At 39.3% G+C, this 18,460-nt stretch overlaps 1 protein-coding gene across 3 annotated transcripts in view; it reads left to right on the forward strand.

Annotated features, from left to right (window-relative positions):
• The window catches only part of ARHGEF28 (Rho guanine nucleotide exchange factor 28), a 305,822-nt gene that overhangs the window by 132,662 nt on the left and 154,700 nt on the right, over positions 1–18,460 (forward strand). For all 3 annotated transcript variants that reach the window (XM_037801233.1, XM_037801232.1, XM_037801234.1), the window contains exons 5-6: positions 14,502–14,685; positions 17,139–17,319. In XM_037801233.1, the coding sequence (XP_037657161.1) occupies positions 14,502–14,685; positions 17,139–17,319 (365 nt within the window). The remainder of the gene's footprint in view (positions 1–14,501; positions 14,686–17,138; positions 17,320–18,460) is intronic.

Consider the following 18,460-nt stretch of genomic DNA (forward strand, 5'->3'; position numbering starts at 1 on the left):
CTGTGACATCTACATCTTGCTTCAAACACATACCCGGAACCATTGCCTTCTATCCAGGCAACAAGAGAAGGGCATGTGTGGCCCAGCAATGTTTGACAGAGGAAAATATCTGTTTATCTTTCTCTGAATAGAGGAAAGAGATCTGTAACCAGTAAGAAGCGAGATTTGTTTAACACTCTAGATGGAACTTGGCTGGTGTTTTTATCCTTGAATACAGTCTGCTGGCTGTGGAAATGAGAAAGAAAATAGATCAGGGCTCAGGAACACAGCACCGTTGATTGGTTCCGACTTAACTGTGTTCCAAGTCTTATTGACCAGGGGATGGCATGTTGAATTATAAGACTTGCTTGCTGGCTCACAGACTATGTGAAATGTCAGCTTTGTTGTTCTGCCCCAAAGCTTTGTACTGGACAGCAAGTTTGAAATAACATCAGCTGTGACACCAGTGGGTAGGAAACCCATAAAGAACGGATTGCAGAACACAAGCTTCCAGTTTTTATTTATATTTTTTTAAGTTTCGAAGTGTTTTGAAAGTAATGCATTATGGGTAAAGACGGATTCTGGGATTTTCTATGTTTCTCTTGGAAATCTTGACATTTTTCAAGCAGTTATATACACTTAGTATTGCTTTCTAGCCTTCTGTTGCTTCTTGATAGTATCTAGTGGGACAAACATCTCCCCACCTTTTTTACTGACATTTTAAGCTAGTATTATAGTCCTTTAGGTACTAAGGTAACACACTGGATGACAACCAGTGGTGGAGAGAATGGTTCTTTAGAATAGGTCCTCTGGTAAACTGTTATAATTGGTAAAATTGTTTCAAAATACTTATCCATGCACAAGTATATCATTTGTGAAGTTTTAAATCCTTAATTTTAAAATGTTTTCTCTATCTTCCATCCCTGGTTTTTAGCTTTTAATTTTTAAGGAACAGGTTTTCTGCAGTAAAGTATTTATGATAGAGAAGTGACCACTTAATGAAATGGACTCCCCCACCCCACAAAATCATTTGAACTTATTTTTCAGTTTGATGTTTACTTCTGGAAACTCTTATTGAAGAAATTCCACCACCACCACCCCCAACCCCTTCCGGCTAATCTGCTTCCCAGAGGATTCAGGATCATGGAAGGTTTTGGAGTTTGCCCCTGACAGCCCTTTCAAGCATTGCAGGATGCACATGGCAGGTTTTTGATTGCACACAGGTGACTAGAATTAAATTTGAAAAAGGCAGTAGCCAAGGATCCACTCAAGACTTGTCTTGAGGGAAAATATTAAAATTTTGCTGTTTTCATAGATTTCTTGAACAGGATTTGAATACCACAGCTGTCTTTGCATTAGCTTATTGGGAAACAAACACGCCAATTTTAAAACTACGATGCTTGGAGGTCAAAGGCTGGTGGTTGAAGGAAGGAGGGAGAGGGGAAGCCTGGGGAGGCAGGTGGGGCAGGGTGTGTTCTTAGGCCGATGAATTGTCCTGTGTCCTGTTCAAGGGCCCCCTTTCTTTGGCCCCAGTGAAGTTTGCAAGACCTGTCTTAACTCCTGAAATATGGGCCTTGGTGTGGGCATGAAGCTAAGTTGAAATACCCCCACATTTTCTGCAGTCCTACCTTAGGGTTGAGTTAACAGCGGCTCCCACATATCCGGTTTCCCTTCTCTGTACCTTCTCTGTAGCAGCGTTTATTTCGCATGTTTGTATTGAGAGTGTGTGTGTGTGTGTGAGGTGACCCCAGGGCGACACCCGGAGGCCAGTTCTGAGCAAGGGGTGTGAGCACCCCAGGATGGTGTGGCTCAGTTTCTTTCTGCTTGGCTTTCTCTCACTCTCAATTTATTATTTATTCAGACTCTATCTTTTCTGCCACCCTCTTCTTGGTTTTGTGTCTTCTTTTACCTATACTCCCCTCCCCCTTTTTGATCACTTTTGAGCTTTTTATCCTAGTACTAATTTTCTCCATAACTCCTGTCTTCTCATCTGCGATCTATAGAAGGAGACGCAAGTATAGTATTACATGAATCAATCGCTGATTAAAACAAAAACGAAATAGCAGCCCCAAACTCTTATAGTCAGGGTTCTCCTATATTTCATCTCAAAACTTATTAATTCTTATAGTCTTGATTTTTCTGTCTTTGGTTTTAATATATTTTTCCTTGACAAGTGTGCTGGTTTGGATGTATTATGTCCCCCCAAATGCCATGTTCTTTGATGTAATCTTGTGGGGGCAGACATTAGTGTTGATTAGATTGTAAGTCTTTAATTGAGTGTTTCCATGGAGATGTGACCCACCCAACTGTAGGTGATAACTCTGATTAGATAATTTCCATGGAGGTGTGGTTCTGCCCATTCAGCGTGGGCCTTGATTAGTTAACTGGCGCACTATATAAGCTCTGACAGAAGGAGTGAGCTTGCTGCAGCCAAGAGGGATGCTTTGAAGAACTCACAGGAGCTCAGAGAGTAGCTTCAGCTTACAGAGACATTTTGGAGATGGCCTTTGAAAGCAGACTTTTGCTCCGGAGAAGCAAAGAGAGGACAAACACCCCAAGAGCAACTAAGAGTGACATTTTGAGGAGCTGCAGCCTAGAGAAGAATGTCCTGGGAGAAAGCCATTTTGAAACCAGAACTCTGGAGCAGACGCCAGCCCCGTGCTTTCCCAGCTAACAGAGATTTTCTGGACACCGTTGGCCATCCTCCATGAAGGTACCCGATTGTTGATGTGTTACCTTGGACACTTTATGGCCTTATGACTATAACTTGGTAACCAAATAAACTGCCTTTATGAAAGCCAATCCATTACTGGTATTTTGCATAATGGGCAGCATTAGCAAACTAGAACCACAAGTACATCAGATATATCACTGCATAGTGGAAGGTGTGATGGTGAAGAAATTGTTTTGGAGACAGAAAACTCTGGGTTTAACTTCTTGCTGCCCCTTTTACTAGCTGAGTGAGCTTGGGCAATTACATGATTGGGTCAGGATTAAAGAAGATAATGCATGAAAAGTAGTTAATAAATGTTAGCTCTGTAGAAATAAGGAATGTAAAGTCCTTATCATCGTCCCTGTCACCTGGTGAGAAAGAAATAAACATGGTTGTATTAGTTCGTTTCTTTGTGTATATTCATGCATAATAGCTGCCCCTCTAGATTTCTGTTTAACTTTTCCGCCTTTCCTTCCCCCTGCCCAGGTAGGCTGTACCTCACAAGCTTATACACTAATTTCCTGTTTTGTTCATCCCATTTACCATTCTCTTCTACTCTTTTTACTCATCCTTTGCTGATTGTGACCCTGAAGCTCAAGGAGGGACTGAGATCCCCCATTGAGGCTGAAGCTCCTGCCCACAGAGTTTATTATCTTTCAGTCTGGGACTTTGGACATAGGGCTCTGGCTTCCAGTTCAAGGGCAGCGAGTGGGTCCTGCCAGGCTGCAGTTGAGCGGCCAGTTTCCTGGTTGTGCTTGAATTCATACTCCAGTGCAGACTTCAAAAGGCCGTCTCCACGACTTGCTGAGTCCACCCTTTTTCTGCTTGTCAATAATAGAATTAGGCTGCAAGGTATTTGTCTTCTAAACAGAACAGGGTCCCTGGAAGGTCAGTTGGGAGGGTGCCTGAGAATCCCAGCTGGTCTGAGGTGTGAGGGAAGAGCAGAACAGTGCCCGGCATAGAGGAGGCTGTCTGCAAATATCTGCTGAATGAATGAATGGTGAATCATAGCCTTGACAAAATATCAACAAACAAAAGAAAAAGCTATCGCACAGGACTGGAAAGGGAATATGGCCTAATTGCTGCTCTTATGGCACCTAATGACTGCCTGCTGCCCGAGGCACGGGGCTGCAGCACATTTGTTTTAATTGCACATCATCTGGTGTCTTACACTGATGCAATTACACTGCCTTGTACGCAGGCGGCTAGATCCCTTAAATTATGCTTTTAAATTGTAACTGGATGAAAGCTGTTTTCAAACATACCACATATCTATTTAGTGACAGTTTATTGTATTTTTGTATTAAAAAGATCAGGCAAATGTGCATGACCGATAAGTCCCCTCCACTCCTCCCCAACTGACTTTCCTAGTTCTCAAGCGTCCTGCTCCATATGTTACTTTCATTACAGCCCCCTGACAATACCGGATAGTAGAATGGACAGATATCACTTCCCTTTTAGAGCTCAAGCAACTTCTTGAAACTTGAGAATTAAGTAGTTTTCCTAAAGCTACAGTTCAAATCCAGATCTTTTGAGCTTTTAGTCTAATTCCCATTGTCTTAATATATATCAATATCATATTCTTACTGTGTCTAGATTCTTAATATCTTACAGTGATACCCACACCGTACAATTCCGTCTGAAAATGGCTGCACAATGCGAAAGCCCAAGTTAGAATGCCATCTTTGAGTTCTGATAAAGACTTCTTAGTGCTTCAACTGATTTTACACTGGTTCCAACTGGTAAAATAAAGTATAACCAGCTTATATAAGACACAAAAATCCATAAAGTACATTGCAATAATTAAACATCACCATGTGAATTATCTGGAATGGTTGTGTTTATATGTGTGTGTGATATGTGGGTGTGTGGTATGTATGTGTTTCCCAGATTATTTTCTGTCAGGGGCTGTTGTAATCTGAGTGTCTCAAATGCATCTGATGCAGAATTAGAAGTCTTCAGGAGCTAAAACCTGCCATTATGCTCTTTTACTCCTGCTACCTTTTGGTTTTATGATTCAACCATACTTGCCATGTTGGTAATGTGCTCTGTGGGTTGTCCTGTTTCCTTATCTTTCTTACGAATGTTGATATTCACATTTCCCACCCTAGACTCCCCCTCTGGAAGGCTGATGTGTTTATCCACATGCCTGGGCCCTGAATTGATACCTGAATGGACGGTGCCATAGACAGGGCCCTCCCCCCAATTCCCATTGAGAATCTTGAAAGAATATCAGAGATTGTGTGTGATGTCCATGCCAGATTCTCCCTTCTGCTATTCATGTACATTTTGGTAATACTTTCTCTTTTATAATTCTTTTTACTTTGTGCTCCCCATTTTTGATATTTTATAAACATCTATGAATTTTCTAATTGTGATACATTAATCAGGCAGGTTGAATTAACTTAACCTGCAGAGCAGTTTCCTTGTAGGTGAGATAGTTTTCTTATTTCTATTCACACTCTCTGGGTTGAAGCCTAGAGCTGTGGTTCATCTGTTGATTTTATTCCCAAACAAAAGTGGGCTGGCTGTGTGCTTTTTGAATTCAGACAATGGCTATCTTGTGTCCTTAGGGCCTGGCATGTGGTAGTGGTTTGATCCAAATTTGTGTATCAAATGACTTAGATGTGAAAAACTGAGATCCTCCACAAATCTGTGTGCAGCTTTGGAAATCAGAGTAGAACTTATTTTAATAAATTGGAGTTATGTGAATTTTAAAAATATATTTTAGATTCCAAAAATTTATTGTGTTGAATACATTTTAATGGCTTGATTCAGGAGATATGAGATATTATTAGACCCTACAAATTAGAAGTACTTCTGAATTAACTTCTGTTTAAAAATATCATTTGCTTCTAGATTATTATACCCATCATGTTTAGCTTTAATATTTTGCTAAATGTGTAAGACAATATTCTGGCTCAGTGGTAAGTATTGTGGATTAAAAATAACTTGTAAATATCACAGAAAACATCTCTGTTGTGTTTTGCTGGTGAAATTTTTTAGAAAATTTTTTAGGAAACAGATATTTTGGGAAGACATGGATATGTATTTTGTTACCTCCTTATTTATTTAAAGTAGCAGATCTCAAACTTGGCTTTGCTTTAGAGTCACTTGGGGAGCTTTACAAAAGATTGATGCTTGGCTTGATTCTTGAAGACGATTGTATAACTAGCTTATATGGTGTGACTGTGTGATTGTGAAAACCTTGTGGCTCACACTTCCTTATATCCAGTGTATGGACAGATGAGTAGAAAAATGGGGAAAAAATGTAAATGAATAATGGGAGGGGATGGGGGGTATGGGATATTTTGGGTGTTCTTTTTTTACTTTTAATTTTTATTCTTATTTTTATTTGGAGTAATGAATGTATTCAAGGGCTGATTGTGGTGATGAATGCACAACTGTATGATGATATAGTGAACAATTGATTGTATACCATGGATGATTGTAGGGTATGTTAATATATCTCAATAAAATTGCAGGGAAAAAAATTAAATTATATAAGCTTACAATTAAATATGTTAAATGTAAAACAAAAATAATAAATACTCAAAATTAAAAAAAAAAAAGATTGATGCTTGGGCCCCACTCCAGAAAAGCTGATTTAATTGGTCTGGGAGGGGCTTTGAACGTCAGTGTATTTTTAAAAACGTTTCTCCCTATGTGTGTGTGCTTGTGTGTGTCTGGAGAGACGGGGGAGGGAAGACAGGAAGATACAGATACTTTTGGTATTCCCCAAAGTACCAATATCCCTTATCCCTTCACAACCACATTCCCTCATTCCCCTTTTTACCCCAGAGATATTATGCTGACTTTTATAGTAACCATTTCCTTGCCTTTCTTTATAGTTTTACTACCTATGTACATATTTCTAAATAATATGGTTTAATTCTTTTTTTGAACTTTATATTAATTGAAAGATATTCTATGTATTCTCTTGTGATCTGGTCCCCCTCCCCCCACCCCCCTCAATGTTATAGTTGTTAGATTCTTCTGTGTTAGTCTGTGGTTCATTTTTATTGTTGCTAGAATACTATTGTATGATTATACTCTAATGTATTCTATTGTTGATGGGTTTTCTGAATACTTCTAATTTTGATCATATGCTTTTGTACATGTTGCCTGGTGCACACAGAGTATGCTTCTCTTGGGTTCATTTGTAGATATGGAATTGCTGAGTCATAAGATATTAGTTTCTTCAAATTAGGTGATGCCACTGTGATTTTCAACATGGCTGTACCAACTTCTATGTCCTCTAGCGATGGAAATGCATTTTTCAGTCTTCCAAGCTGAATTTTCTGATTTAAGGGTATGGTTAGAGCTGTGTAGGTATGAAAATGGGCCTGAATTTAGACAGACAAGTAAATAAAGTCACTTCTCTTTAGTCATAACCAGACCGGGTGGCCCATGCTCCAGTGCTTCCAGTGTTCTTGGGTGTGTGCTGAGTGTCAGGGATCCCTGCTCACCAAGTCGGGCAAGGATGATATTCTTAGGAACATTGGAGCTTTGGTCTAATTGCCTCGTTTTGTAGGCGAAGAAACTAGGCTCAATGGAGTGCAATGTACCTGACTTCTAATTTCCTTCTCTGTCTGGAGTGGATAGGCCTCCCTTTATCCTACAATGCGTATGGTTTATGGAATGACTCAGCCTGTTCAGTTCCATTTCGTGTTTGGGTGATCTTGCTTCCAGGATGTTACAGGTCAAACCTTTTAAGTTGCCATTAGAGCAATTATTAGTAATTCTGTTTTAGTACCATTAGTTCAAATATCTCCTGGCACCAATGAAACAGGAAAACGGATATTTATGTGGTGAAAACATTTCATTTTAATGAAACGTCCCCACCCCTGCCAAATTGTGTTATTCCCTTCTACCGTTTGTTTTCCTGACTGCTGTTAAGAAGTCTGAAAATCCATAACAAGCAGAATTATTTATGTATGTCCTGATGTTTCCTATTTCAAGCTGTTCACCTTATTCTCTGCTCTGAGCTTTTAAACTGAGTGAGAGAGTACTCCCTCTCTCATAAAACGTTTCAGTCAGCTTTTTATTTGCTTTCTGCGAACATCAGAAGACCCTCACTCCCCCTGCCTTTCCACCTCCCCAGGAAGTGGGTAGATTCTCAGAGAAGGAGAGTGGCATCAGTGAGTGAGTCAGTCCACATGCTTGCTGTTCTCTGCCTTTGATCAAGATGTGAGGATGGAGCCAGAAAGGAAAGGACTTGAGCTGGGACCAGAAGAACAGGCCTGGAAAGCTTTCCTGGGGGAAGAACCACCTTCTCCCTTGCAGTGAACCACACACTGGTCAGTTAGCTGATAGGCTTAGCAGTGTTGAGAGCACTGGAGGGGAGTGATACCATATTGCCCTTACAATGATATTACGTTAAAATGGGACTCAAGGGGTTTAGATGTTCCATTTTGGGCATATTTTTCTTGGAAGAAAATTATATCCCATACAATTTTGGGATATTTTTCACCAGACTCAAGTTGGGATCTGTGGCTTCTTAGAAATTCCATCCTAGTGTGGCTGGGCTACAATCTCATGTTGCTAGACTGTCCTATGTTGGGTACTTGTGCTTGTGCTTGTTTTGTTACCTGTTTCTAATTAAATTCATAAAAATAGTCTTTTCCTGGTTATTATTTTAAAAGGGAGAAAAATGAAAATGTTATCAAACATGTTCTGTAAAAAATCTATAAGAATAAAAACACTGTTTTCTGATAAATGAGCTGAAAGGCCCAAGACTTACAAAGGTAAAAGATAAACTAATCAAAGATAAGTTCTTTAGTAGCCAACATAGCTCTTTTGATTTTCATAAAGTTGAAGATATCAAGTATTATAAACAAATGTCTGATGAGGGTGTACTGCTGCACTGGTTTTTAGATGTTTTTGTATTTTGGTTGTCATTTTATTCAAATGGGGGTCTTTGCTATGTCACACAAATGAACTATGGAGCAAGTATGCAGAGAAGTCTGGTGGCATTTCACTGTGGGGCTCATTTGCATATTTGAAATATAACACTTTACATTGCTCTAGATATGAAAATGGCAGTATAAACTAATCTTTAATATAATTTTATTGAGATTGTTCACCTACCATACAATTATCCAAAGATTCAAAGTGCACAATCTGTTGCCCATGATACCATCATATAGCTGAGCATCCATCACCACAATTGATTTTTTTTCAATTTTTAGAACATTTTCATTATTCCAGAAAAGAAATAAAGACAAAAAAGGAAAACACAAATCCTCCCATACTCCTAACCAGCTCCCTTGTATTATTGACTCGCAGTATTGGTATTGTACATTTGTTACCGTTGAAGAAAGAATGTTAAAATACTACTAATTGTAGTACATAATTTGTAATAGTTATATTTTTTTCCCTATATACCCCTCTATTATTAACTTCTAGTTATAGTGTCATACATTTGTTCTAGCTCATGAAAGAGATTTATAATGTTTGTACAGTTAATCATGGACATTGTCCACCACAAGATTCACTGTTTTATACATTCCCATCTTTTAACCTTCAACTTTCCTTCTGGTGACATACGTGATTCTAAGCTTCCCCTTTCCACCACATTCACACACCATTCAGCACTGTTAGTTATTCTCACAATAACATGCTACCGTCACCTCTGTCCATTTCCAAACACTTCAGTTCAACCTAGTTGAACATTCTGCTCATAAAAAGCAACCGTTCCCCATTCTTTAGCCTCATTCTATATCCTGGTAACTTATATTTCATGTCTATGTGTTTACATATTATAATTAGTTCATATCAGTGAGACCCTGCAATATTAGTCCTTATGTGTCTGACTTATTTCACTCAATATAGTGCCCTCAAGTTTTCTTCATCAACCTGTTTTTTTTTTTTTAAGATGGTTTTGTTCACCCACCATACATTCCGTCTTAAGTAAACAATCGATGGTTCCCTGTGTAGTCATGTATTTATGTATTCACCACCATCACACCACTATCTATATAAGGACATCTCCATTTCTTCCACAAAGAAGGAGGGAGAGTCAAAGAAGGTAGAGAGACAAAGAGAAACAAAAAGAAAGAGAAAAAAGCACAACATGACAGCTAAAAAGCAACAAAAGGAAATACAGAATTGAACTAAAGTAGAATAAGAGTCAGACAACTCACCAATGCCAAGAGTCCCAGACCCCTCCCTTATGTCCCCCTCTTATAGGCATTTAGCTTTCATGTATTGCCTTTGTTACATTAAAGGAAGCATAATACAATGTTTCCATTAACTATAGACTCTAGTTTGCATTGATTGTGTTTTTTCCCCCAATACCACCCTATTTTACTACCTTGCAAAGTTGACATTCATTTGTTCTCCCTCATGTAAAAACATATTTGTACATTTTATCACAATTGTTGAGCATCTAGGATTCACTGAGTTATACAGTCCCAGTCTTTATCTTTCCTCTTTCCTCCTGGTGTACCACATGCTCTTAACCTTCCTCTTTTCAACTATACTCACAGTCATCTTTGTTCAGTGTACTTACATTGCTGTGTTACCATCACCCAAAATTATGTTCCAAACCTCTCACTCCTGTCTTTCCTATCTGTCTGTAGTGTTCCCTTTAGTATTTCCTGTAGCACAGGTATCTTGTTCACAAACTCTCTCATTGTCTGTTTGTCAGAGAGTATTTTAAGCTCTCCCTCATATTTGAAAGACAGTTTTGCCGGATAGAGAATTCTTGGTTAGTGGTTTTTCTCTTTCAGTATTTTAATATATCACCCCACTTCCTTCTTGCCTCTATGGTTTCTACTGATGAATCTGCACATAGTCTCATTAAGCTTCCTTCGTATGTGATGGGTCTCTTTTCTCTTGCTGCTTTCAGGATTCTCTCTTTGCCTTTGATGTTTGATAATCTAACTATTAAGTATCTTGGCATAGATCTATTCTGTTTGAGGTATGCTGCGCTTCTTGGATCTGTAATTTTATGTCTTTCATAAGAGATGAGAAACTTTTATTGATTATTTCCTCTGTTATTGATTGTGCCCCTCTTCCCTTCTCTTCTCCTTCTGGGACACCCATGACACGTTCATTCATGCATTTCATATTGTCATTCAATTCCCTGAGATGTTGCTCATATTTTTCCATTCTTTTCCCTATCTGTTCTTTTGTGTGTAGGAATTCAGGTGTCTTGTTCTCTGGTTCCTGAGTGTTTTCTTCCACCTCTTGAGATCTGCTGTTGTATGTCTCCATTGTGTTTTTCATCTCTTGTGTCTTTCATTTCCATAGATTCTTCCAGTTGTTTTTTTAAACTTTCGATTTCTACCTTATGTTTGCCCAATGTTTCTTTATATCCTTCATCTCTTTTGCCATATCTTCCCTGAACTTGTTGTTTTGGTTTTTGATTTGATTTAGTGTATTTCTTTGAAAATCTTCAAAAGATTTTTTCATTAAAGTGAAACAGTATTTCAACTGTATCTTGATTGAGCTGTAAGTTTGTTCCTTTGGGCCATATCTTCATTTTTCCTAGTGTAGATTGTAGTTTTCTGTTGTCTAGGCATCTGGTTTACTTGGTTACCCCAGTCAGATTTTCCCAGACCAGAATGGGTTCAGATCTCAGAATGGGGTTATATTCAGTTTCAGGTCTCCCTGTGGGTGTGTCTTAGGGATTGACAGACTTTCCTGTGAAGTCTCCAGTTGCTGTGCTTTTCCTAACCTGCCTAGCAGGTGGCACTGGTCAGCCTGTTGCTCCTGACTGGTGTAAGCAGGTGTGGCCCCCTTAGTTTCTGTTTTGGGTGTTTTCCCCCAGGCTCTGGGGTCTGGTTCTGAAGGGAATGCAACAGTAGAGCTGGGCCCCACCTCCTTCCTTTTAGGGAAGATACACCCCCTAGGGGACATCTGCATTTGAATGGCTCCTTTGCCTCTCTGACTCTGTTATCTCCACCCCTGTCTGAGTCAGAGTGCTGTGATGTGAAAGTGGCTGAGGCTTTCTCCACTGTGCCCCTCAAGTTGAGAGAGAGAGAAAGGGACAGAAAGCCCCCTTTCAGAGCCAGTCCACGGCCCTTCAGTTTCACCTGTTGGCCAGAGGTAACACCTGGTCTTCTGGGCTCCCCCTCCTGGGACAGTTTTCTGGTTCTTTAAGGTCAGTCATCACTAAAAGCCTCTGTCTGGTTGTTAGAGGTTTGTAGCTTATATTCAGCAGTCCACTTTTGTCAATTAAAACCCCAGTTGGAGCTAGGTTGAGCTATATTCGCTTGCTCCAGGAATGCTGTTTTCTTCCACAGAGAGGTTTTGCAGCTCAGCCTGCCATGGGGGGAGGGGCATCCCGGTGCGTATCCACAGTTTTTACTTACAGATTTTATGCTGTGATCTCAGCCATTCCTTCCAATCCAGTTTGGTGTATGATGCGTGGACAGTCACGGTTGTCCCCCAGCAGTTATTCCAGATTATTTACTAGTTGTTTATTAGTTGTTCCAGGGGACTAACTAAATTCCACTCCTCTCTATGCTGCCATCTTGCCCCCTTCCAGTACAAACCAATTTTAAAATTTAAATTAAGCAGTTTTATTTTGCATTCATGTGTGGTGGATTATTTTCTTTTGACCATTTCCTTATGCATGTGTTTACATGTATGATTCATTTTCAAATTAAATCTTTGATGGATGATTGCTCCCCAAATATTGTCAACAGAGTCTGCTGATAAGAAAAAGCTGAATTTATTGCTTATCGTGGTAAAATAGAAAATGCTACCTTGACAGTATCTTGGAGGGGAAAAGGCAAGGCTGGAATTTATTGAGGCTTTTAAATTTGGTTTAAGGAAAGATTTTCAGTGGGGTGTGGGGGAGGATTGGAGGGGGGGAGCTTGTTTAGGATTGGATAAACATCATGATATAATAGCTTAGGGTTGGCTTTAGGGCTTATTAACTGCCTGTTGATGTTTCCTACTGAAGAGTCCATAGGTTGACTGGGAAGTTCCTGTATTGAACAATCAAGGCATTTGCCTGCACCCAGGAATAGCAAAGTTACACTAATGAAGACACTGGAATAGTAAATTCACATTAATGCAGGCAGTAAACTGTGTTGGAAGGAAGGTAGCTTTTGTCCTTAGTGTCCAAACTGTGTGTAGTCATAAGTGGTTTCTGTTCTCAGATTTTAGTCAAGAGATTTCAGAGACAGAACTAAGAATGATAGATTCTCCAAATAGCAGCCACAGCCTTATATAAAAGCTAATTTCATGCATACTCCCCAGGGAAAGAGCCATTGGTCATTCATTCATTCAGTCCGTGAATATTTATGGTGCCCAGCACTGTGCTAGGGCTGGGCTAAAGGAGAATAAAACAGATAAGGTTCCTACCTTCTTGGAGCTTTCAGTCCAGTGTTACACAGTTTTGTCAGAATTTCCTTCAGATTACAAACACAGTCAACAATATTACTTAACTAGAGGGTTATGTATGATTCAGATTCTTACTGCATACTTCTTCCAACAAATCTTGAGTGCTGGAATTTTCATGTTTAAGTTGTTAAAATAAGGCTTCTTTTAAGGTGTACCTCGATGTCCATAGAGTTTCATATAACATAAAATTAACCATTTTAAAATGTGTAATTCTGTAGTGTTTAGTACCTCCACAATGTTGTACAGTCGCCACCTCCATCTAGTTGCAAAACATTTTCATCACCCCCAAAGGAGACTGCATACCCATTATTTTGTCACTTCCCATTCCCTCCTCTCCTCACCTCCTGACAACCACTAATCTGCTTTCTGTCTCTATGGATTTACCTATTCTGGATATTTCATATAAATGGAATCACGCAATATGTGACCTTTCATGTCTGGCTTCTTTCACTTAGCATGTTTTGAGGTTCATCAACTGTCAGTATTTCATTCTTTTTTACTGCTGAATAATATTCCATCATAAGTATATACCACATTTTGTTTACCCATTCATCCATTGGAGGACATTTGGTTGTTTCTACCTGTTGGCTACTGTGAATAATGCTGCTGTGCATGCTGTTGTACACGTATCTTTTTGAGTCCCTGTTTTAAATTCTTTGGGTGTATGTGTAAAAGTGGAGTTGCCAGGTCATATGATAATTCTATGCTTAACTTTCTGAGGAACTACCAATTTGTTTTCCAAAGTGGTTGCACTATTTTACATTCCTACTTCCATTCCTACCAACAATGTACGAGGATTCCTATTTTTCCTCCTCCTCGCTAACACTTGTTATATTCTGTTTTATCAATTATAGCTATACTAGTGGGTGGGTAGTAGCTGCGCCTAGCTTTCTGAGCAAGAGACAATTTGAAACAGTCCCAGGGACGAATTAGGTGGACAAAAGCACAGCTGTGAGGTTTCTCTGAACAAACAAGGGCATTTCCATCCCTCACGGTGGATGGAAGAGAAGGAACAGCTCTGAGGATGGGGTGAGGACGAAGGGTGGGAACGAAGGCTCCAGCAGCCTGGGCTTCAGAGGGTCTGTGCTACCCGAGTAGTGGTTCTCCTAAAACAACACCCTTGGAAGTTGGCGAGCGTCCATTTCTATAGGATACCCTGTTCGTGGAACCTGTTTCATTGGATGAGTTTGCTGTGCATTGAGTGAAGGGTGATGGGAATGTGTGGCAGAGTGGATGGATGGGCCTGTCTTGGGCACCTGCTGGACACCCGATCTTGGACAAATCGCTTGATCTTCCCACAGCTGTAAAATGAGGTGTTTGGATAAGATGCTTTTGACGGTTCTTTCCAGCTCTGATATTCTTATTATGTCTAAATACATTTTCTCCTTGATAAATGCATGAGACACACTTTGTAAATGGGGAAGCTAATGTCCTGTGTTTTTCTCTTCAGCTTCTCCACACAGAGAGTCTCTTCTCCACCTTGCGATGAGATGGGGCTTGGTGAAGCTTTCCCAGTTCCTCTTGGGTCTCCCTGGGGGAGTCCAGGCCTTGGCTTTACCCAATGAAGAGGGTGCCACACCATTAGACTTAGCTTTACCCATCTGTCGCTCCAAGCTGGTCGAAGACATCGCAGAGTGAGTGTGGCTACCTCATAGTTTCTCTTACTCTGTTTCTATAAAGTCTGCCAAGCATTATGGAAAAGCTGAAACAACCAAACCATAGGCTAATATTGGTTTATAGTTTACTGTTAGTTTTTTTGTTTGCTTGTTTCTTTTTTCTTTTCTTTTTTTAATTGGGGAAGTTGTATGTTTACAGAAAAATCATGCATAAAATAAAGAGTTCCCATTAATTTTAATGGATAAAGCACAGATATACATACAGTGCATAAACACACAGAATATCTGTGGTATTAAGATATCATGAGGGTGAGGTGGATAGGGAAAAAAATGTTAGAAAAGGCTCCTTAGTGGGGCTCTAATGAAAAAAGTTGAGAAACACTAGCCTAACCCCTACTTACCATTTAGGTTTCAACTTAAATGTCACTTGCTCAGAGACGCCTTCTGGGTTATGCTCGTTTACAGCGCCATCTACTCTTTATTCACAATATTAACCATAATTTATAATTTTATTGTGTTATCATTTGTTTCCTGTTCTGTCTCCCTCCTAAATCATTTGTAGGCTGGGACTATTTATGTTTGGCTCACTGCAATATTTCTAGTATAGGGTCCAGCACATAATATTTGTTGAACAAATGAATAGCAGACAAACTCTATGATATTATGTAGCCAATGGGGTGGTTCTTTTTGTCTGAGATAATGTATAGGAAATAGTTTGTACAGTTTTCTATATTGATGATGGTATTAACACTTCCAGTAAATGATGATGTAATGTTTGAAAATTAAACTGGTTCATACAGGTCATTGTTCTCAGCTTACTCAGGAAAAGGGATTCATATATAGTGATTTTCTTGACTTCATGTGGTCAGAAAAGATAAATAGGAAAGTATATAGAACATCACAAAGTGCTACATACATATTAAGTATTTTTAGAATATTATCCCATGATGTGTCTTAATGGACAGTTTTTTCTTGCCTGGCTCATGGAAATCAGTGTAATGAATATAGTGTATTTTGAGTCACACAGAGTTTTCTTTTTGTCTCTTTCCCATTGGGTCAAATGACCAGTGACCAAGAGAAGAACCCATCCGAAGAGAATTCCCCTTTTCTTTGCTCTAATGTGACCCCGCTTTCATGACTAAAAGGGCTGGGCAAGAAAGCTTCCTTTGACCTGCTCATTGTGGATAACTCAGGGTTATGTTGAGATCCTAGGAGCTCACTTCTTCATCTATAGATAACTTTGTATCTTTCTATTGTGTCCAGGAGCAGAAGATATTACATGCTTTAAAAGTTTACATATCTAATAATTCCATTCACAGTTGGAATTAGAAGTAGAGTGTAAACTAGATTCTGATTATGTGATGGAGCTTTCAGTTTCTAAATTCATAACAATGATCTTATGGCTCAGACTCAGAATCCATTCACCTTAGTGGTCTGCTATTTGTGTGGGGAGTTGCTTTTTGGAAGATTATGGCCTCCCTGCCAGTTTTTAGTGTTACAAGTTTTGTGAGGTGCTCCAAATCTTAGATTACATCTACTGTTTATGGATGCCTTTCTGTCCCTCCATATGATGGCAAAAGCATCTATGCGATTAGAAATACATTTTTGTAAAATGTTCATTAACAAATGAGGCCACAGAAGAAGAGCAACGGGGCATATAGCTAGTTCTGGGAGTGAGGAATCTGGGTGCAATCTGTTGGGGTATGAGAACATGCTGAGGTGGGCTGTTACCTGGGGGCAATAGCATTTTCCTCCTGAGGCTTCTTTGCTGTTGCTATCGCATGACCTTATAAGTCACCCAGAATACTGTGATACTGACCGTAGAGCCTACATATAGCTAATAAATATGCAATTGTTCTTAGCCAAAGTAGAGCAGAAAATAAGCTTATATTCAAGAATTTAATTTGGGATTATTGTTCCTTTGTTTATGAGCATATGCAAGAGAATAACATGATCAAATTTATGCATTTTATGATTTTTGTATGAGAAAATGATTTACAACAGTGGTACCAGTGTGTTCTGAATATCTCATTTGTTTGTAACATCCAAACCTCATCACGCTCCCTAGAGGTATCTGTTTTCCACTGTAATCACCTAATAAACTATTGGCTGCCAGCTAATTTGTTCTGCTGCATGTGGCTCTGTTAAAGCAAGAGGCATCTTTTCAGATTACAAAGAGAATGAAATATTGAGGTAAAGTACTATGTTGAAAAATCAGTACAGTTTCATTATTTATATTAACCTTTAAGATATATAATATATGTAAGTGGCTTTTCAACAGACAGCTTCTGTAGGTGGAAGAAGAAAGATGACTTTATTAGTAACTGTTTACATGATCTTTTGTTTTCATTGTTTGTAGGTGACTTTCAACAGGGTGGTTTGGATTTGTAACCTTTGAGCAGTGAGGGTACTGGGGTATTGGGGTTGGGGTCTCTGGACCGTGACTGGGTTTTGATTTGTTGACTATCCAGTTTTCAGGGCAGACGTTCCCCTGACTTCTCGCGAGTGTGGCTTGGCGAAGACGCTCTCCTGCAGTTTGTTCACTCATCAGAGACGCTGACCCTGACAGTCAACCACACAAACGAGCATTTATTGGAGGCGGACATTAAACTCTTCAGGAAATACTTTTGGGATAGAGCCTTTCTTTTCAAGGTTTGTGCCTAGTTATTCTGGTATACAATAATGCACACTCTTCGGGAGGGTGCAGGCATCAATTAATTGTTTGGGGGACAGTGTTTATGGGGGAGGGTAGCGTTTGTTTTTCTAATGAAACTTTGAAGGCCATAGAATTGGTAAGTGGGCTAGGTAAGTAGAAAGATTATTATATAATATTGTGGCAGTAGAAATAACAGTAATTCATATAGCACTCTTGTTTACTTTTCATGAGCCATCCCCACCCATCGTTGGGTTTCAGTATTCTAATATTGGCTCTATTTGCAAATTGTTTATTGATTGTAAGATAATTCATGTGTAAAGCAGTAACATTTAGGGTTATTTTCCATGTTTTCTTATGGCTTAGATGTCATGAAGCATGTATCCCAGCATACAGGATTCTTCTCCAGTGGGATCTGGTCATTTGAACCCAGTTCTTTTGAAAGAGGTGTGTCCCCCCCAGCTGCCATAGCCCACACACCAGCTGTGAGTGCTGTCATAGCAGGCTAACCTCAGAGTTTAAAACATTTCAACGTCATTATTTTTATTTTGTAGCATTTGAAAGAATAAAAGAAAAAAGCATAGTATTTATCAGTTATTATGACGCCAAGTGTTATTTTGAGTAAGAGGGTGTGAGTCAGTCTAGTGTACAGTGCTCAGTGATGTGATGCAGTCAGTACCCAGCTCCCACAACCTTCTCCCTGAGTTCTCAAGCGCACTGTTAGTAAAGTACAGTTTCCAGGACCGTTTAGGTCTATAAAGTTCCATTTAGAAAACTGACACTGTCATTTTCCACAGTTTTGGCTTTTGTGAGATGTTTGCTTCCTATAATTAAACTGAAGATTTCATCAAATGAACATTATGTGTATCAAATAAATATTACTGCTTTACTCTATACAGTGTTTTATTTAAATAGTCAAAAAAAAACAAAAAAACATGCTCTTCAGATTATAAACTACCTCCCTTTGCTGGGTTTTAGGAAATTTGGTGTATGATTTTCTGACAGACAATAATATTTCTTCATTTTTGTTATGGGCACTTTTTATTTAATGATACTAGATCTTTCAGCCATCACTTTTGCTTCTCACCAAAGCACCTAGTGGTGATTCTTTTGGCCAGCCAGAGGCTCGGCTTTCCCGAG

The sequence above is a fragment of the Choloepus didactylus genome, chromosome 13, assembly GCF_015220235.1.
Source record: "Choloepus didactylus isolate mChoDid1 chromosome 13, mChoDid1.pri, whole genome shotgun sequence".
NCBI lineage: Eukaryota > Metazoa > Chordata > Mammalia > Pilosa > Megalonychidae > Choloepus > Choloepus didactylus.